The sequence below is a fragment of the Cannabis sativa genome, chromosome 2, assembly GCF_029168945.1.
Source record: "Cannabis sativa cultivar Pink pepper isolate KNU-18-1 chromosome 2, ASM2916894v1, whole genome shotgun sequence".
Taxonomy (NCBI): domain Eukaryota; kingdom Viridiplantae; phylum Streptophyta; class Magnoliopsida; order Rosales; family Cannabaceae; genus Cannabis; species Cannabis sativa.
In genome coordinates, this window is record NC_083602.1 from 52,124,578 (window position 1) to 52,145,970 (window position 21,393).

The window sequence follows — 21,393 nt, forward strand, 5'->3', positions numbered from 1 at the left end:
GCCCTAATCTTCTTCCTCCAAATACGATAATCACCTGAACCATCAAACTTATCTATATCAACCTTCATGGAACTCATAATTGTATATGTATAAAGTTATTTCAAAGAAATTATATAGATAATGAGTTTAGAAAAATCCTGGTGTTGTTCTTTGCAATCTTGGTTTTGTGTGTTTGAATTCTTGCTGGTATGAATGTGAATCTTGATGCTTTCTTGATGATTTCTTTATGCTTTCTTTATGCTTTCTTGATTAATCTTTGCTGCAGATTGTGCCTTGTTTGGCTCTGATACCACTGTAGGATTTTTATTCCTATTTTGCCTACACACAGCAAAACAAAAAATCAAAAAGCCAAGGTCAAATATGACCTTACTCACCCAGTCAAAGTCTCTCTTTGACTACAGTAAAGGAAAACCAAAACGACAGCTCTCTTTTCTTGAGCTACAGGTCATTTTCAATTTGCTGAAACCCTAAATAAGCATTACACATATATATATTCCTTATCTCTAGAATACACATACACGGCCTCCATTAAACCAACCCTAGCAGAGAACAAAAAACTTTCTTCTTCTTCAATGTTCTTCTATGAAGAACATGAACCCAGCCCAGAAAATTAAACCAGTAAAATAAAACCCCAAGCCGTGATACACAACAATCCAGAACTTTATATCCCCTCAAACCCGAGCACCTTCTTCGTTGTTCTTCACTGAAGAACACGAAGAACAACAGAGAACAAAACCCAGAAATTTATCCCTTCCCAAACCGATTAATAAACCCAGAAATATACACAAACAATATATATAGAAAATGCATAAAGTTTAAAGGAAAGAATGCACCAGATTTATAGAGGTTCCCCAAAAATTCTGGGTACGTCCTCTTGAGCTCGCCTCTTCCAATATAGATCTTCAATGATCAAAGTTTACAAGGCTTGGATTCCAACTCACAACACTTTGAGAGGTAATCCGAATATATATGTATATATATACAGTGTTTTATCTTCCTCTATTTTTCCTTCTCTATTTCTCTCAAAAATTCAGAACTAACAATATTGTATTTTTCTTCTTTGCAACATGAACAACCCTTCCTGAGTTGTGGATCTCCAAACCCTAACTAGGGTTTCAAGGCAAACCCACTGTAAGCCTCAACCACAAACTCCCCTGCTTTGTTGTTCTATGTTTTTCTGAAGAAGAAGTTGGATCTGTGTAATTTCTTCATTTTTTTTATCTGATCTGGTTTCTGAATATTTTTGATCTGGTCTGTTGTATTGTTCTCTCTTGAAATGTTGTTTCTGCTGGTTTTTATATGTATTGTAATAGTGGAAAAACAGAGAAAAGAGTTAGTTACAAAGTTTAATAAACTTTGTCACTAACTTGCTGATCTGTCCTAGGTATTTAGAGGCCAAAGGCCACCTAGGATTTATTTTGCTGCCTTGTAATACTTTGTGTAATATTCTGGTTTTTACACTGTGGTTAATATGGGGTTTACTTCAACATCCTAATTAGCCAAAAATTATCGTGTTCTTGAGCTAGTCTATTTATAATTATATATCGTGCTTTTGGTCTGTTTATGATTATATATCGTACTTTTGGGTTTTTCGTATCCTGTGTCTTATAAGCCTATATCTTTCATGTTGTACATTGTGCTGATGTCTTTCATATATTTTTTTATATATAGGTAATATTGATTTATTCTATATTATAATTCTTTGATTTCTTATTAATACAATATACATATGAAAAGATAATTGATTATGCAAACTTGTTTTTATCATATTATAAGACCATCTTCAACGGGATGTAAAAATTAAGTTATAATTTGTATAAAAAGTAATTTTATGATTTTTTATATCAACTTTTATTATTGTGCTCCAATGTATAATTATAAATATTAATATAAAATTTAATATGTTATTTAAGAAAATATAAAATAATAATAATAATAATAATAATAATAATAATAATAATAATAATAATAATAATAATACAAAGTTAAATAAAATTTAATAATAAAATAATAATAATGTAAGTTATTTAATGCAAATGAATATGTTAACTAAAGTTTAATAATAAAATAGATAAAGTTGTAAATATAAAAACATAATATTTATTGTGATGTAAATTTTGCATCATACTATATTGTCATGCAAATTTCGATCATTTTTTATTATGTGAGATATTTACATCACAATTTAGCACACTATTAAAATAGATTTTTAACAAAAATGAATTATATTTTACATTTATATTACTTATTTGCATTTCTATTAGAAATACTCCAAAAATTTCGTACATACCATGAAAATCAAATAGTCAAAAAATGATGCCTCTTATTAGAGATTTCATATTGGAATGCAAAAACATTAGGAGGCGTTTGGTTGGGAGGAATGAAAATATAGGAATAGGAATAGGAATGGAATGGAATAAAATTTAAAATGCATAAAAAAAAAATTGATAAAAAAATAATTAAATTTTTTTTCTTGTTACATTGGAATAGTCATTCCTTTCTTTTTAAAATGGAATAGCCATTCCACCAAAATGGTGGAAAGAGCATTCCATTGGAATGCTATTCCAATTCTTTAAAATGCAACCAAACAAAGGAATGGAATGAAAATTGTTTCCTTTCCATTCCATTCCATTCCATTACCTCCAACCAAACGCCATGATTGTTTGAATTAACATATCATATACCTATTATTACCTACTAAACATTAAAAGTTAAAACCAAAACTTCATTGAGAGGCTTATCTTCTCTCGTAAACAATAAAATTAAGCTGAATATCATATACGTATTAAATAACACCCTTGAAAAAAAGAAGACATTATTTATTATTATAACAAGATGTTGAAAAAATAATATAAGATGGTAGAATTAATTCATTTTAATACTAAAATTTAGTTAAATTATATGGATTTTTAGATCTACTCTATCCAGTGTGGCCTCATGTGTATGCAGTTTAGTACCCTTTCAGCCTATGAAATTGACCATTGATTTTTTTTTCATTTTTAGATTGTTCTAAAAAGTCAAAAGCCAAAAGAGAGGTAATTTGGTGCCGTCCACACATTAATTTTTTCTCTTTCATAGTATATAAGGCTTCCAATTTATATATGTACACTTATGTTCTAGATCCTAATTTGGAGTAAAAATATTAATATATATAAATATGATCTCTCGTTTTCTTAATGTTTTATACCGTTTTGTTAAAATATTATCAAGTTGACTTTAATAAGCAGGTTGTTTGTAAATTTTTAATTAATTAGTATTACACAGAACAACCTAATACACCTTGTTTTTTCTTCACTAACACTTTCTTCTTGGATCTCTCTCTTATGTTCAAGCAAATCACCTTAATTACGCATATATCTCCTCTTTCCATTATTTTACTTCCAAAAATATAAAAAAAAATAAAACTAAACATCAGGATATCTTTCATGCAATTAATTATTAAGACAAACAATAAGTACTACTAGCTATATAATATTGTTGCATTTATCAAGCTTCTTTAATTTAATTTTTGGATGGCTAAGATAAAGTCTGTTATTATGTACTTTGTTTTTTTATTTTTTGTCAAATTTATTGTGGAAAACGGAATAATTAATAACTTACGATACAATTTATAATATCGATAAACACGTAACACGATCAAGAAACAATAAACCAAGAGATCTCAAGAATTCAAAATAATGAATAAAGCGGTAAAACAGAAAAGAACAACATCAGATTTAACGAGTTTGAGTTATGTGCAATGCTCTACATCTCAGTTGAAACAGCAGCAGTCAAAACCGACTCAAATTTTGGGAGTTTTGTGCAAAAGATTAAAATTGGTCCTTTAAAAATGGAGGGCTTGTGCAATGGTCCAAGTTGCCCAAAGTTTAGGCCAGCCCTGGCAGCAAGTATATCTTTATTGATATCAGTGTTTATAAGATTCCAAAAATCTTCACAAACTTTTCAGAGATTACGAGAGGAAGTTTTTCTTTATAGTTTAGACTCGAGTACTTTACACTATCATGATTTTCACTCAAGTATATATAGTCTAATTCTCACATATGATTACAAAGATTTACATTCATATATAGATTTGCATTGCTTTCAAAATTATCTCCTAAATTATCGTGGCACATTTACACCGCCTTAAATGATTCAGCCATCGCCAACAGTAATCATCTATGTCATCTTAAAAAACGTGCCTCCAGTACGGACAATTCTAAAGCTCTATAAGCACACAAACCTTCCGGATACGTACAAGACTTTATTTTTGGGTAAACCTTCAAGACTAACAGTAAGTTGTCGGGTAGTGTACCTCCAAATTAATAACAAGCTATCTGGGAGAGACATTTCATATACGGTACAAGCTTATCTGGAAGTAATTTCCAAATTCTACAAGACCTTCTCCATAAAGCTTTCTGAATTTACACTAAACTTTCAATACCTACTCTTTGAATCCACAACTTCCAATCCCAGACAACAAAATTTGTAACTATAACCAACCAAATCCTTACCATCCAGATCATTAAAGATAATAGTTTCCACAATATATAATCATAATTGAAATAATATTTGTGTGTGTAAGTATTAATTTATTTATGCATGGCCTGTGTATGCATAATATGAGGAGTTCCCTTTACTTGCGCAAGTTTGTAACTTGTTCTCCACATAAATCTAACTTAATCATATATAATTAATGTCAACGGATAGTATATATAGCCTCATTGAGTTGAGTTGTGAATCCATAGATAAATAAAGAGATATCAATGTGACAATCATGTGTATGTATATATGTATTTATATAATTCTCTACTATACTATACTTTTCCAACGGATTTCTATTGAATGGAATTGTCAGAAAAGATGCTTGCTTTAAATAAATAAAAAGAAAGAAAGAAAAGATGTTTGCTTGCTTTATGAATAAGAATCACTTATATGCATGTGCCAGTACCAAAATTCAGAATCCTATATAGTTCGTTTTATCACATCAAATTTATTACCAACAAAGTTAATCAAAATCAAAACTTGATTAATTATTATAGCTAAGCTAACAACTCAAATTACAAATTCATCTTATATTTATCTTTGCTTCTAGATAAAGATAATAAAAGCAAATTATGAATCATTTATCAAGTGGAAAGAAAATGTCACATGAGCTAGGTACCACCTGTCATATCACGTAATTTGGTTGGAAATGTTTATTGAAGAAATCTACATCATTTAATGTACATGCTCTTTCACACGTAATTACTTCCTTTCTTAGCCATTTCATAATTCTACACCAAAAAAAAAAGAACTTTTAGAAAGAGAAACAAATTAATATGACTATTTTGAGTTGGAAAAAAATGAAGAGCAAGGATAAGATTAAGCCCCCAAATTGAGAACAATAAATAAACTTTAAGGCTACCACGGTTAAAAGTCATGGTGTTCTTGTTCAAAATCACATTTTCAACTCCCAACAAAGCCAAACGTGTTATCTCATGCAAAGTTTAAAAAGAAAAAATGGTAAGAGTATGAAAAAGGGTATGAGAAGATAGGACTTGTGGTCCCCCCCAACCCAACCACGCCATAATCCACAAATGACTATAGTACCTTTATTTATTTTTCTCTTAATTTCTTTGTGTCTTTCATTCAAACTTGGATCTTTGAAATGCTTGACTATCTGGGCCTTATTATTTTCCCCTATCTCGAGGGTTCAAAGTTTGAACTTTCAAGAATTCAAGTGACACTAATTTTCTTTGGTTATGTACATTTGTTGCCTCTTTTGGCACAGTGGAAAGTAGTGTCCCCATGCCTATTCCTTCTTTTCTTGCTCTGTAAACTGAAGCTTCTTTCTTCAACCGAGGCACTTTGTGCATAGTTACATATTTTTTTATACCAAAAGCCATACTCTTAGTGGAATACAACAGTATTTTCTCTTCTTTTTTATACATAATATTTTATTAAGTTTTATCACTTATACAATAGTCAAACTTTGAGGCCTAATTAGCTGGATTTTTTCGTGTACATAACTACAAATAATTCATTAAAAAAGGAGGGAAGAAAAAAACAGTACTATGGGAAAATTTAACATACAACTTACTATGAGAAAAGAATTTTAAGTCAATTGTAATAAAACAACATCATTTGTAAATATCAATATCATACAACTGTAGCAAATCACACAGTTTTTTTTTTTTTTTTTTTTTGGTTGGTGGGGTATGAGTCTAATAGACTGATTTTACAAGAATATAGATGAAATGAACCCCACTTATATTTGGTATTTAAATTAAATTAAATTGCATAAAATTAATCTACCAGAAGCAGTGGGAATTACTGTTATTGCACTTGATGTGGTTGTTGTTGTTGTTGTTTAAGAGACGAACAAATCTTCTTCTCCTGTAAGAAAAGCCACATCTGAATCTAAAACAAGCCAACTTTCTGAATCTACGAGCAGATTTGAGCCTTAGCCATATGACCCTTTTTACTCTTACCAAAGACCTTTTGATCCTTTCACTCAAGCTCTTTTTTCTGCAAAACTGATAGCTTCTTAGAAAAACTTGCCTTTTTTCTATCATTGTAGAGTTACCATTCAAGTTGGTATAGTAGTAATTACTACTACTATTATTATTGCTTTGATCTAAGTAGTTGTAGTACCCTGAACCAAACGACTCTGTCCTACTCAAAGTCATAGGACCTATTACATATTGGCTCTGTCCCAGAACAGCCATATAAGAAAAAAAATAACCAGAGATAACTTAATCACTACTACTATTACTACTCTTTTTAACTCAAAAACCCAGAAATCAAAGTTTGCTTCTTTCTTCACCTCTTTGCTGAAAAAACCCAGAAACAAAAATGGAAAAGGAGTATGAGAAAGAGAGGTTTATTGGGTTTTCTCTGTTCTGCTCCCTCTTTACTGAAAATCCCAGAATGGGTGTTTGTTGGAGAGAGAAAAGAAAAAAAGTAGATATATATAAAGGAATAGGGTGATGGTGAAAAAGGGTGTTATATGTAATATGTGTGTATGTGCTGTGTTGATAATATTACATTGTATATGGTATTTGCGTTTGGTTTGCTGTGTAAGCGAGCAGTGCGCCGCCACAGGAGCTACAGCCTAAGGCTTAGCCTATATATATATATACCCAATGAAGACTCCAAAGACCAAAGACTGCCTTTACTTGCTTTACATTTGTTTCTATTTTGTCTTAATTGAAATTTAATAATAATAATACTTATTTATTATTGGAAGGTATTTTCTGTTTGGGAAATTATTGATAGATGATATTGATTATACTTATACTAAGTATTCTATTTTTCTTTTTTTTTTTAATTTCAAAAGTGAAACATAAAATTTAAATAGATCATGTCTTTGTTAAAAAAAAAAAAAGCATGTCTATTTTATTTGATATTAATATCATTTTGAACTTTCGATTTCGATTGTGTAAATTATATAACTATAATATACAATCATGGACAAATTCACATTAAAGTAAGTTGTGCCTCTTAAATAATCGAAAAAATATATATTTTTTAATTAGTTACAATATGTGTGAAAAATGATATTTATAGAGATAATATTAATTTTATTGTAATGGTTAAACTAAATATAAAATTTACTTTTGTCTAAAAAATTACGCTACCTATCACTTTAAATTTTGAGTCTGTATATAATGTTATGTATATATAAATTCTAAAAGCTAATTAGTAATTTTTTTCTCTGAACTTTGACATGTATTAAATCATGTCTATTGAACTTTTTTGGCCGTTAAAAATTTCCCTTGAATTATTAAGATTATTAGACTTAAAGACTTTTATTTAGTAAAAAAATTCTAACATGGATGAAAGTTCAGGGGACATGATTTAATACATATCAAAGTTTGAAGAGAATGATTTGGTAGATATCAAAGTCTGAGGAGCATGGTTTAGTACATAAACAATCACTGAAACAATAAAATTAAATGAAATTAGACAAAAGTCTTTAAATTTAACAATCTTAATAGTCCAAGGGGAATTTTTAACGGCAAAAAAAGTTCAAGGAGCATAATTTAGTATATGTTAAAGTTTAAGTAAAAAAATTACTAATTAGCCAATTCTAAATATATAAAAATAAAAATATTCCTACAATAATAACAAGAGTGAAAATCTCATTGTTATTATTATTATAATAAGATGGTATTATATTTTATTTTTAATAAAAAAAGTCCAACTTATTAACACGTGGAAGTTGGATGTATAGAGCATTTTGTGTAATGGCGGATTATTCGTCGTTTAATTGTTGGTGTTAAGTAAACTATTGGTTATTGTTGCTCCAAGGATGAATCATGGTGAGGATTGGATTGTTAGGTTACAGATTTTAATAAAGATTATCCCCCATGGGCCCCATCCCATCTACTTTTAACATCATGGACGGTTGTGATTTTATTTCATTTAATTTGATTCCATTACCAAGAAAAGAAAGGAAAAAAATAAAGCATACTTTTATACAAGTAGTAATTATATGTATACACAAAATATTGGGGAAGTTTTATTTACAACTAAAACTTAATAAATGAATCTTATTTTAACAATTTATATTTTATATAGGAGTAATTTTGATTATTTTTTACTGTGTTGACATCACAAAAAATAAAAATATCAATATAATAAGGATTTAGACAAATTTACAAATCAAATAAATGATAATGAAATAAACATATGAACTAAATAACACATCAAATAAGTAATATGAAATAAATTTATTTCTTTATTGATAAATGAATATTCAAGATTATATTGAAATATGATTTTATTTAGGGCACAAAACCCAACATGTTCTAGTCCCTACGAATGGTCCCAATGTTACAAAATAATTTAGAAGAACGGTCACTCGTCCAACCCACCTCCAAAACTATCTTTGTGAGTTTTCTACTACTTATCCCATCTCAAATTTCATCTCCTATGATAAATTTTCTCTTAATTTTCGTGTTGTCATTATAAGTGCTTATTTGGTCTTTAAATCAACTAGTTATTCCTAAGCTAAATTTCCCATGTGGAGAAAAACGATAGATACTGAAATTATTACACTTACAGCTAATAAAACTTGGATTGATATCTCTCTTCTCGCTAGCCATTATTTCATTGGCTGTAATTGGGTATATAAAATAAAATATAATGAAAGAAGTAAAATTGAACGATATAAAACTCGCTTAGTGTAGCTAAAGGGTTCTCCCAACAATTTGATACTTTTAGAGGAGGATTTATGATTAAGCAACTCCACTTTATTTTTTTTATTTTTTTGGGTATACTTTTTTATTTATTTATTTATTTTATTACTCACTCTTTAAATACTTTAATTTTGAGGTTCTTTTAATCTCTCAACCTCTCTTGACTAAAACCCGTTTAAGTAAAATTATTACACCAATACATACACAGCCGAATAGCAATGCTCTTTGTTGAACACTTAAATATCATATAGCAACATTCATTGCCTCATGGTGACCCCACACTTCATTACAATAGCAATTTTTTCATGGCTCTCATTATTACTCCATTTATATCCAATATGTTATGTTGTTGTCCATCTTTTATAAACAAGGTCCACCTAAATATCAAGTATAATTTATTTAATAGGTTCTATAAATGGTACTATTTAAGAAATTTACACCTTTTTCAATTATTCTTTATGTCAAAGTAGAATATGTTCTTCGAGCAAAATTAAAATTAAAGTAATATATGCGGTATAAATATTTAAATTTCAATTTCAATTGTAAATAAGTACTTAAGTACATAAGTAAATTATCACGTGTCAATCTGATTAGTTAAAATCATTAAATTTTATTTTTTTTAAAAAAAATAATTTAAATATACAAATATGAAAATGACACGTGGATAATATAACTTGACATTTATCACTCAAGTACTTACAGAGTTCTAAAAATATAACTTAAGTATTATTACTGCTAAAAAATAAAGTTACGTATTTATTTACAACCGAAAATTAAACTTAAGTATTTATGTCATAAATTACTCATTAAAATTGTATTATCTTAATTATAAAAATAGTTATATATTATGTTGCCAAGTGGATCATTTTAAGATGTGTTATTTCTTGTAATATGACTGAGCCTATGTATGTATGAATTAGTCCAAAGTAGTTTAAATTAAGCAGAAGCGCAAAATGATTAGATTAGAAGTAATATATAGCATTTTGCGTAGAATGTAAAAGCTTCGGCTAGATATATATATGGATAAACTAAGTTAATTTTGATTAAATTAATAATAATTAAGATGGAAAACGTTTGGATTGGTTGCACCAAACACGTACAGACTGTATCTTTGTATGTTATATACCTTGCAAGTTTCACCATTAATTAATACGTGGATATATATATATATAATTATATATTATCTAATCAAGCACACCTTAATTCTTCTTTCTCTTTCAGTACACGACTACACGTATTCATGCATGTCATATTTGAAATCTCAATAATGCATGTAGCCGCCAACATAATGAAACTAGTTAATCCCTTGTGGACCAATTACAGTTTTGTCTAGTCAATAAGAAACTTCACACTCCACACAGTTATTTCAACAAAACCAGCAAAATTTTCTGAACTAAATTTATAGAAAAGTATAATACTTGAGAGAGCTTTGAGATGTCGAAATCTTTTTACTTTTATTTGCGGGACGAACTCATAAGTTTCCAAAGTTGTTGGGACTTAAAAATGTGCTTTAGGATTGTTTGAAAAGAAAGAAGAAGAAAAAAGTGTTTTAGGAGAGATGTTTTATATGAGTTTATAGACTTCTAGTTATAATAACATCATCACTTATTCATCAATATCTAATCAAATGCATGACTTAATATATGTACATGGATTATGAGAAGGTATATGGAAATCTTATTGCGAATGGAGTAAATAATGAAAATTATTATTTGTTAATTCGACTGTAAGACTCAATGCAGAGCAGACTCAACTCGAGGCTTACAATAAAATATAGGTTAATTAGGATTTTTGTCTTTGAACTTTAACATGTAACAAATCATGCTCCCTGAACTTTTTTTATCGTTAAAAATACCTCTGAACTATTGAAATTGTTGGATTTAAGGAGTTTTGTCAAATTTCATTCAATTTTACTATTTTAAAGATTGTTTATGTATTAAATCATGCTCCCAAACTTTGATATCTACCAAATCATTAATCATGCCCCTCGAATTTTGACATGTACTAAATTATGTGAACTTTCATTCATGTTAGACTTTTTTATTAAAATTGGAAAAAAGAAAATCTTTAAATCCAATAATCTCAATAGTTTAGAGGGTATTTTTAACAATCTTAAAAGTTCATAGATATAATTTGATATATTGCAGGGATAAAATCTTAATTAGCCTAAAATATATATATTAATTGGTATCGATAATTATGAAAATTACAATTGTTTACTTCATTCTGTAATGAAAGTGTACAATAAGACAAATATAATTAAAACTATATTAGTTACTTAAGATAGCCAATGCTTTTTGTCGAGGACAGGAGCATCACAGACCAGCTAGCATTTTACTATTTTACTTTCCTTTTTGTTTCCAGTTTATTCCACCTATAAAAAATTGCCAAATTAGCTCAAGTGGACATTTAAAGCAGGATCAAATCATTTTTTGATATCAATTTAAAAAAGCAGAGTTTTGTCCAACAAAAAGAAAGCCCAGAAAAGAAAGAAGCAGAGTTGAAGACCTAAATACCAGTAATTGAAACTTCTTGAAAAGAATAAGAACATTGCATTTAACTGCAATTTCAAAACAACATATAGATATGAGAATAAATGGTTGTGTGAAATTACATAGTAGATAAGAGAAGTGGGCGAACAAAGCAATGGATTGAATAAAATGGAAGGTCAATTATTCTACATTTGATTCTGTGGTGTGTTAATTCATGACAACTAAAAGTTCCTTATCTACAAACAATACACACTGGACAAACTGACCATTTAAGGATAACTTCGATTGGAAGCATCACATTTTAAACGGTACATGACTTTAAGCTGATGGGTAAGAAAGAATTCAAACCAATATCAGCACACAATTAGAGCTTTGCAAAAGAACAGAACATCCCACCTCTCTCCTATCACAATTTAACAAACCAAAAAAGAATTCCCTAATACAGAATACAGACACCCTTCTTACACAACTAACAACAATTTCATCCATTATTGTCACCTAGTCTCATTTTCCTTAACGGCGGGAACCTTTGAAGGGTAAGTTGAAAGATCCAAGTCAATTAAAGACATGTCATAAGGCACAGAGAAATCTGTTGATGTATCCACAAGCAGTGAAGATTTCATTGCCTCGGAGTTAGCAGAATCGGGCATCGATTGAGAATTTTCAGGAGTGCTTGAATTGGAAGAAGAGAGACTGGAGAGCTGTATGTCATCAATCTTGTTTCCAAGCATGTGTTTGTTTTTTCTGACTGCATCCATCTCTGGTCCAGTTGGCACAAATGTACGAGACCGATACTTCCTTGTCCCCTCATCACCACTCTCATTGTGGTTGTAGAGAACATAATCATGATAAGTAGGTGCAAACTACAAAAGAAAGAAACAAATAAATAAATAAAAAGTTCAATATACTCATCAGCCAGCTTGAGCCTGAGCCAAATATAGTAGTGCTCTGTGAGAATCCACAGGCAAAGATCAGATCATAGCATGCACAGTTTACCTGGTGGACTGTGTCATGGTAAAAGTCGTTCAGTTTTACGGCATGTGTAAGACTCCCTGTCAAACCACGAGGAGCGCCAATATTTGCACCAGCATACTCCTTGTATGGGAATGCATAAAGATGACCTATGGCAGCAATGAGCATCTCAACACAAATAATGAAGTTCTGATACCGAGCAGCTTCCTCTGCATTCTTTATAAATCCCGATTTTGCAGCAAGAAAGACCAACACACCCTAGAGATAGAAAGCAACAAGATCAGAACCATATTGAAATGAAGTACGATTTTGGTTTATCTTCTTAATAACACAGTTGCTTCCCAGTATGCATGAATTAGCACGCAATAATACTCTGCATTACCCAACCAATCTATTCTACATAGAAAATTAATAGTTTCTATTGACAAGCTCCAAAATTCTTGTCAAAACTCCCTTTAAACCTTACTCCAGAATTCACACCTCATGTATGCTTACAATTGAAATCAGGTCCTAAATCATAATTAATAAAAATAATATAGATGAAATGGTCAATGTGAACAGTTTTTACCTGCCAATAAGTCAGGAAAACGACAGATTTTATTATAATAAACTTTGGAACTGGATTGAATGGCTGAAGCAGATCTTTACAAGCAACATAAAACAATGCTAATGCGTATAGAGCCATCGTGTAAGATAACGTGTAGATGATAGTAAGATAAAGATATGATTGCTTTGGATTAAAAATCCCGTCCTTGTATTTTCCTTTTGCATATAGTATGAGTGTGACGGCAACTAATATTGGCTTCAGAATTACAAACTGTAAACAGCCTTGCTTGCACCTACGAATAAAGCGTCTGCATCAACAGGTTCACAAGTGTCAGTCAATCAAACAATCTTCATTGTGCAATATTAATATGCATCAACATTTTGAAAAGGATTTAAGTACTGGTTTTAACACATTATTAAGAGAAAAAAAATTGCTTCTCTTTTTCTACAAGAATTGGAAAAGTAAGATGATCCCCTCTGGTTTGATGCCATAGAAAGCTTATCTCAAATCAAGAACAATAAAGATGTATTTCTCTTAAGTAAGAGAATCAAATTCCCAAGAAAGAGAATTCTTAGAATTTACTAGCACTAAGGAAAATATATTTGCACTTAATTATCTTATTTTTTGCAATTGTACAATATAAAAACATACTGTGTTACATAATATCCACTTATAGAAAGAAATAAAGTTTGTTTGGAAACTTACCCATCCAACGGTAGAGGAGGTAAGCAACATGTCATCAGATACCAAGAAGGCTTTAGAACTCGACCACTTAAGCTAAGAACAACAGCTCCTGGGCCACCAACCCATGCCAGGCACAGTGAGAGAAAGTTATAAATGACCCATGCTTCATAACTAACAAATTAGAAAAAAAATAGATCATTAAAAGCTGAGAAAAAAATGTATGCAGGACTTTACTATCTACTTATGCCATGCATTCATAATATAAAACACAGCCATAAAAACAATAGACTGCAATGAAGAAATGTTGTTAAGAAAACTTTACTCAACTAGCAATGCACGTAAAGCTTTACATAAATGGATATCAAAAATCAGATGAACGTAAAATGGAGCATGTTTATAATGGCCAAACTAGTCTCCCTAACGAAAATTATAGTATATTAAAATAGACAATGTACAATCATAGTTCTGAAAGAAAAATAGGAACAAGGTTCATTTATAACAAGCATCTGACCAGGTAGAGAAAAAAAAAAGAACAACATCCATGACGTATAAAGAAAACTAGTATAAAAGTAGTCCAATAAGCAGCATATTCATAAGTTTGATGGCCAAATGAAAACCTTCCTCAATCTTTTCCTTTGCCCATTTTTTTTACTCATTTGGTGTGATGGTTTTCTAACCAATGACCACCCGAAACAAAGATAATTTTGTCCACTTAAGTACTATTATATCAATTTGAAATAGAAAGTAACTAAGATCAAATAACAGTTGTTAAATTTTGGGAATTTGGTATTCATTCAATGCAAAATGCATGTAAAAGGTCCTATGCATGCGGTTATTGTATTGTACATGCATGTGAATAAATGTGATAATTTAGAACAAATTTGTCTGCACTCTTGCACAGTCAAATCAGATAGAGCAGACAAGGCAATAAAGTGTACAGGGGACAGACAAGGTTGAGGACCATCGACAGTAGAAAACGAATAATCTAGATATGTTATAACAACATAAAAACGAGTACAGAGTACTTACACTTCTCGAATGGAATTGAAATATATTGAAGTGTCGGGTAAAACGAGAGACAAGAAAGACATTAATGCATAAACCTGTCAAAGATACAGAAATTCACAGGGTTCAGAAATGTTGAAAAGATCCAATGCAAACTAGTGTTGTAAATCAATGTAAATGAAACGATCAAACGAAATTCAAAGTGGATCAATGAAAACGAGTCACTGATCAAACTTCATAGATAAATAAAATCACTCACTGGAACCATAAAAATTATTCGAACAATATATCTTTGATAAGTGGGTTCAGTATAATTCAACAGGTGCCTGTAGATATGGAAAACAGCAAGAGCAATGGCTCCAACAGTACAAAAGAAGGCAACAATGCTCAGGTATATTGGGACTGCTTCCCCCATTTTGGATGACCTTATTCTCCAAGCTTCCTAAACAAATCAACAACAACGATTACAAATCATTCAACAGTACAACAAATTCCAGATACGTTCTCTAAATCAAACAAGCAAAAGAGGTACACAAATTAAAACCTGAATTTCATCCAAAGCACCGAAACCAAAGGTCGACAAGCCCAAACCCTACACTAAATCAACAAAAGTAAATAAAAGAATTCAATCGAGTATGAACCATGGCGAACATAAATCATTACGGTTCTTCAAGAAAAAAGAGAGAATAAATAAAACGCGTATCCCTAATAGACAAGTTTGGGGGATTGAAAACACAAAATTGGGAGAAATGGCGGAGAAGAAACCTCGTCAGATCCGCCTCAGAGCTAGAGAAAACGTAAAACGCTGCGTTTGACAAGAACTAGGAAAGAAGAAGAAGAAGCACAAGAATTTGCTTTGCTGGCAAACAACAATGGCGGCTTCTTCCAGTCCCGTTGTTGTATGTATATACCCATTTCAACAATCAATAAGATATTGGTATTTTCTCCTGTAAATTTTCATTTTATTTATTTTTTTAAAAATAATATTTAAAATTCAAAGAATTGTGCTGTAAATTTATAATTTAAAATTATCCAACAAATAACAGACGTACACGTGTACACTGAAACACGTAACCGACCTCAAATGATTATTTTTGCATTAAGAGGAATTTTCTCTCTTTTGTTAATAATAGTATATTTGGTGGAAGCAAATTATTTTAAATAATACTTCTATTTAAATAATAGCATGGTTTTATTTGATTTTGGATAACATTAACGTATAGTGTTTAGGTTATATATATAAAATACAAAAACAGATAGTGTTTGTAATAATACTCTATGACCTGTATATATTATATATGGATAGTTAGTAATTGACCTCATACTTCCTCTCTAATTTTCAAAATATACTTGTTTAGAGAGGGCATGGTATATTTGACAACCAATTGAAGTGAACTAACTAAGATTAGTTGAGATTTTCTTTCTAGTTATTGTAAATAGTTTGGTTTGCTTATTAGCTTATTAGTTATTGTAATAAATTTTATCTGATTTATTTATTAATAGATATTTTATTTATCTTAAAAAAAAAAACTTGTTATTTAAATTCTTGGATTGATGACTTGTACAATTCCAAAGCCCGCATATCGGTCAACTCAGACCTAGGCCCAATCTAGGTAACTATCCAACCAAATGGCCAAATTAGGCTATAGCTCTAATTCGAAAATGAGTCCAACTCGTTGACATGCTAAGACCGGATCTCCCTACTCCAAAGAAGGCCATTTGATTGAGAAGCGAAGATTCTACCAAGACAAGTCTGGATACCTTCACGAGGCGATTCGAAAATGAGTAATTGAATAGTCGTCTAGATAGCATCTAGATATCTCCTTACACAAAACCCTTCAGACACAGGGCACCATGGTATCATAATGTGTCCCCCACATCAGACTGGTTGAGTGCGTACGCAATCAAAAAATTATCATATCACACTAACCGAGTGCGTATGCAACCAAAAGATTATCACTTAATTCTTAAATACCAATTTTTATGCAATAGTAGTTTTGCTAAAGCAATTTATATTCGGACTAGAATATAGAAATCTCAACTTATATGTAAATTTTCTAATCTTGTGACAAATTAAAACATATAAGAGGCATTAAGTAAAGAAACTACAAAATTAAAAGAAATTAAGAACGAATGAAATAGATGTACATAAAAAATTGGGGAAAGAATTAAATCATATTAAAACTATAATAAAATGTCAAACAATCTCCATTAATATTCTAAATAAAAGTCTAGCTACTCTTGTTCATTATAAACGATTGACACAAATTAAATAAGAACATAAGAAGAACGTAGAAGAAAAGAAATCGTTGAAAAAACGTTGTTGGAAAGTCTTCTAGGTCGCTTTTGCTCTCTAATTTCGTCCTCTCTAATTGCTTCCTCCAAAGGTGCCAAAAAAGATAAAAACCCTAATTTTCGCAGCTTAAAACAGGTCGGCCGCGATATTACTCATTGAGTGTCACGGCCAGTGTCTTTTAAGCATGCCCAAGAATTTTAGGATTTTTGAGGTGCGCCAAGGTAGTGTCGCAGTGCTTGAAGCATAATTTTTGGCAGATAAGAATTAAGGGTTTCAAAGCCTTAACATTGGATCCCAATTTTGAGGTACGCCTATAAACTTGCCAAATATGATATTGCTGCCAAATTTTCGCCTTTTAGTGCCATGACATTGAATTCTCATGTTGAGGCACTACTCCGTATTTTTAAATTCCTTAGCATTAGAAGCTCCAATCGCACCGAACTTGTTGGATTTTTTTCTTGGATTAATTTCATGATGCTCTAGCTACAAGACTTTATTTAATTAACCTTATTGCATAATTTTTTCTCGAGTTTGCTCAACTTTTCTTCAATACTAAACTTGTAAAATATTAATAACTAAAAGCGTAAAATTGCACAAAACACAACTAAAACTATTTAAAAACCTACCTAAACATAGTACTAATAAAGTCCAAACATCATATTCTCTGACATTCTCTATACGGACCTGGTTGCGCACGACACCTAGTATCCTCGAACGGTCTTTGCTTGTACAAACAAGCCTCACCTCGTGAATTAGCCTCATTCAATCTGTCCAAAGTTAATAGATATTGTATTTTACCTCATCAGAGGACCTAGTTAACACATTAAAACCAAACCGGGTATGGGTATGCCCATACCCAGTTCTCCCTTATAAATAGTGTTGAATTTTTTTTTACCATGATCTTAATTTACTACTCATGTATGTTAGATTATGACTAATCTAACATATTAAACATATTAATATGGATAAGCCTAAAACAATAACATAAACACATAAAGGATTAAGAAAACTTTACAACAGTTGCAACGGAATTAATTGACTCATTCTGTTCAGTTCTCTCACTCTTGATCTTTTCTGTCCCAGAATGTGATCAGAATTGAACCTGGATTTTCCTTCAAGTTGTAAAAGACTAAACAATCTTCCACACTATCCTAGGTATTGCCTTGATATGTGTGGGCAATCACACAATACCAAGAAGAACAAAGTTTTAAAAAAAAAATATAAGAGAATTTCAAAATTCTAAGTGTATATAATATAATAGCTCTTAATTTTCTTCTTGTCTGATAAGGAGAGAGTCAAAATTTATTGTGAGGTTAAGAATTATAATGTTATATTTATAGTGTAGGTCTAAGGTTAGGTTTAGAATTAAAATAAATTAAAAAAATATGAAAACAAAATGACTTTACTAAACCCCTATGGTCGAACCCTATAATATGGAGGCCCACAAGTTTGAATTTTGTCATTTTATTGCTTCCATAATAAAACTTATCTTTTCTTCAAAAATATTAATTTTCTATTCTAATTGTTTAAATGCTAAATTTATCTATTTAATAATTATAATTAATTATTAAAAAATTATTATTTATCTTATTTATTAATTAGACCCTATAAGTTCTCTTAATTAACAAATAAACTATATTTTCTCTTTTCTTCTCAAATATGCGTTTCCTTGGTAAAATTTATAAATAATAATATAAATAACACGTAGTCTTATTTATAATACATTGATTAATTAAAACCAATTAATTGAGACTACAAAGTAATATTATCTCAACTAGTGTGGGGATCATTGACTTATATAATGAAGCTCCCAATAAATCAATCTTAAAATTTAATGAGTAAATTTTTTAACTTATTAATTCTTCACGACTCTACTATAAATTCGGAATTGAACTCTCAATTACATAAAACACTCTATATACTAAATATAAATACTCTATAATAAATATTTTTAGATTTTGTGACCCTTTTGTCTATGTTTATAGATTGGTTGTTTCTTTATTTAATTAATTTTTTGTAACAAATATTATATTTTCTTACCTTTTATTATTGTCTTATTTTCTTCTATTTTTTAATAGTTTATATCTATTATCACATAAATATATTTTGTTTTATTCTTTATTTTTCAAATTTTAATAATTTTTAATAAATGATAATTACATCCTTATCATCAATATAATTTATAAAATAATACGCAATTTGATCTTTTCAGTTTTCTTCCCATATACTATATTTTTGAAAATTTAAATTAATTTTTAAGGATTTCTTACATAATTTTTTAAGAATTTCTATATATAATATAATTATTAAATTACATTTTTATTTTATGGTTTTCTGATTAGTTTTTTATTTTATAATTAACATTACATTTTTTTTATTTATTATAAGGAATAATTTAGTTTAGTGAGTTTGAAATATTTTTTACCATTTATAATTCTATTTTATTTTGGAAATTTTATTTTACTCTACCCTTTATGAATATATCATTCTATAATTAGTCAATTTTCAATTTTAATTTTGTTTTTATAAGTCCATTGAAATAGTAACTTATATTTGATTATATTATTATATTTTACATTCATATTTCTATAATTAAATTAGCATTTAAAATTGGATAGTTTTAAATTTTTTGTATTGCTACTTTAATGTGATTTTTTTTATCAAGAATAATTAACTTCATTATCATTAGTCACCAACAAAACAAACTGTACAAGACAACAAACAAGGACAGCGCCCCAAATCAAAATAAACTCTTCAAATAGTTTCTCTCATGCCCCTCAAGCACCTATTTTTAACGACTTATAACCTGTAAAATATAATTTTTTTACATAATTTACAATGGAGTTGACAGATTTAAAATGTCTATTGAAAATAAAATTATTTCTTTTAGTCCAAAGATTATAAATTGTGGCGGCAAACACTGCAACATGAACTTTATGCATCAAGTTGGAGTCCCATAATGCTGGCCAGCTCTTCCAACCATTCCCTGCAGTCGGCCATGTTTGAGTACCAAGCCAAGTAAAAAGTTTTTCCACCACTCTGTTTGACAAAACACATTCAAAAAATAAATGGTTATGTGTCTCGGTTACCATTTCACACACACAGGGCAGTCCATTGATTCTAATACAATATTAAATTATATCATTTTGTCTCGGGTTAGAATATGAGAGTTAACCACTTGTCAAAAAATGAACCTATATTTGGGTAAGTTTAGAGAGTTCCATATGACTTTACTAAATATGAATTGATGCTGGGGTAATCGACTATTGTATAGCCAATTTGTTTTAAATTTGCCACCAATCCTTGCTTTTTGAATATCACATGGAAATTTGTCTCAATACCGGCTCAAATTTTGTTTGAGATCATACTCCCAAAAGTTGCTATTCTCTAAATAGATATTGTTAATCCATTTGACCTTGAGAAAATTTCTTTTAGAAGTAATAGCCCAAAAGTTACTTTAATGTGATTTTTGTTATTGTTATTTTTATTTAATTTAAATAAGCTTACACTTTTATTTGCAATTTTTGGTGAAAGTTGTGTGATTTATTTTTTTGATTATAATTTTAGGCGAGAGGATATTAAATGGTTGGGTATTAATTTTTAATTTATTTAATCCTTAAAATGATATTAATGTTACATTTTAGGTGGTCAACTAATTTCTGATTTTATCTATCTTATTTAATTCTATTTAAATTTTATTGATACAGAGACATTTGAATTTTATATGTTCTCTAATTAATCTTGGTGATATTAATTCATAGTTTTGTTATATAAATTGAATAAAATATTTTTTAATATTTTTTATTATTTGTATTTATATTTATATATTTATATATGATTATTTGATTTGTTTTTTTTACTAGCTATTCAAATAATATTATATATGTTTAAACTTAAAATATATATGAGATCGCACAAATTTTTGCACTATTTTTTGATAGTTTTGTTGCCTTTTACGACTTATTGTTAGGCTAAAATTAGTCTAAGTTTCGGGTCATATTTTCGGTTAGTTTTCACTCTTTGTTTCTAGTTTTAGGGCTATTTTACGCTTGATTCTTTTGTTTCAGGTCCTTGGGTGTTTAAAGAAAGTATGTACAAGAATTGAGGACGCGTGGTGAAAGAATCGAGAAGAAAAACCAAATATTTGTGTCGCTGCCTGTTCCAGTCGCGACGGGGAACATGCCAGTCGCGACGGGAACTGGCAAAAAGTTTTTTAAGAATTCGATGCTTAAC

At 29.6% G+C, this 21,393-nt stretch overlaps 2 protein-coding genes across 3 annotated transcripts; both read right to left on the minus strand.

Annotated features, from left to right (window-relative positions):
* Positions 1 to 6,065: 6,065 nt before the first annotated feature.
* Positions 6,066 to 7,343, minus strand: LOC115721302 (uncharacterized). The gene has a single exon (XM_030650575.2). The coding sequence runs from the start codon at positions 6,687 to 6,689 to the stop codon at positions 6,273 to 6,275; it is 417 nt and encodes a 138-aa protein (XP_030506435.1). The 5' UTR covers positions 6,690 to 7,343; the 3' UTR covers positions 6,066 to 6,272.
* Positions 7,344 to 11,795: 4,452 nt separating this feature from the next.
* Positions 11,796 to 15,855, minus strand: LOC115719401 (uncharacterized). 2 transcript variants are annotated; one of them, XM_030648436.2, is made up of 8 exons: positions 15,630 to 15,855; positions 15,409 to 15,461; positions 15,124 to 15,306; positions 14,889 to 14,962; positions 13,881 to 14,030; positions 13,197 to 13,482; positions 12,653 to 12,886; positions 11,796 to 12,519 (listed from the first exon to the last, which is right to left on the minus strand). In XM_030648436.2, exons 3-8 carry the CDS (start codon positions 15,277 to 15,279, stop codon positions 12,151 to 12,153), a joined length of 1,269 nt encoding a protein of 422 aa, XP_030504296.1. In that variant the 5' UTR covers positions 15,280 to 15,306; positions 15,409 to 15,461; positions 15,630 to 15,855; the 3' UTR covers positions 11,796 to 12,150. The 2 variants fall into 2 exon arrangements, with proteins under 2 accessions (XP_030504296.1, XP_030504297.1); XM_030648437.2 differs by having other exon boundaries at positions 15,409 to 15,456; positions 15,630 to 15,841.
* Between the last annotated feature and the right edge of the window lie 5,538 nt (positions 15,856 to 21,393).

Bases quoted from the DNA above. Each gene is read 5' to 3' on its own strand.
- LOC115721302 (XM_030650575.2), bottom strand. From the start codon at position 6,689: ATGGCTGTTCTGGGACAGAGCCAATATGTAATAGGTCCTATGACTTTG.
- LOC115719401 (XM_030648436.2), bottom strand. From the start codon at position 15,279: ATGGGGGAAGCAGTCCCAATATACCTGAGCATTGTTGCCTTCTTTTGT. The intron at 14,031-14,888 runs GTAAGTACTCTG...CTAATTTGTTAG, and splicing joins TTCAATTCCATTCGAGAAGT to TTATGAAGCATGGGTCATTT. The intron at 12,887-13,196 runs GTAAAAACTGTT...TTCTATCTCTAG, and splicing joins TTTTCCTGACTTATTGGCAG to GGTGTGTTGGTCTTTCTTGC.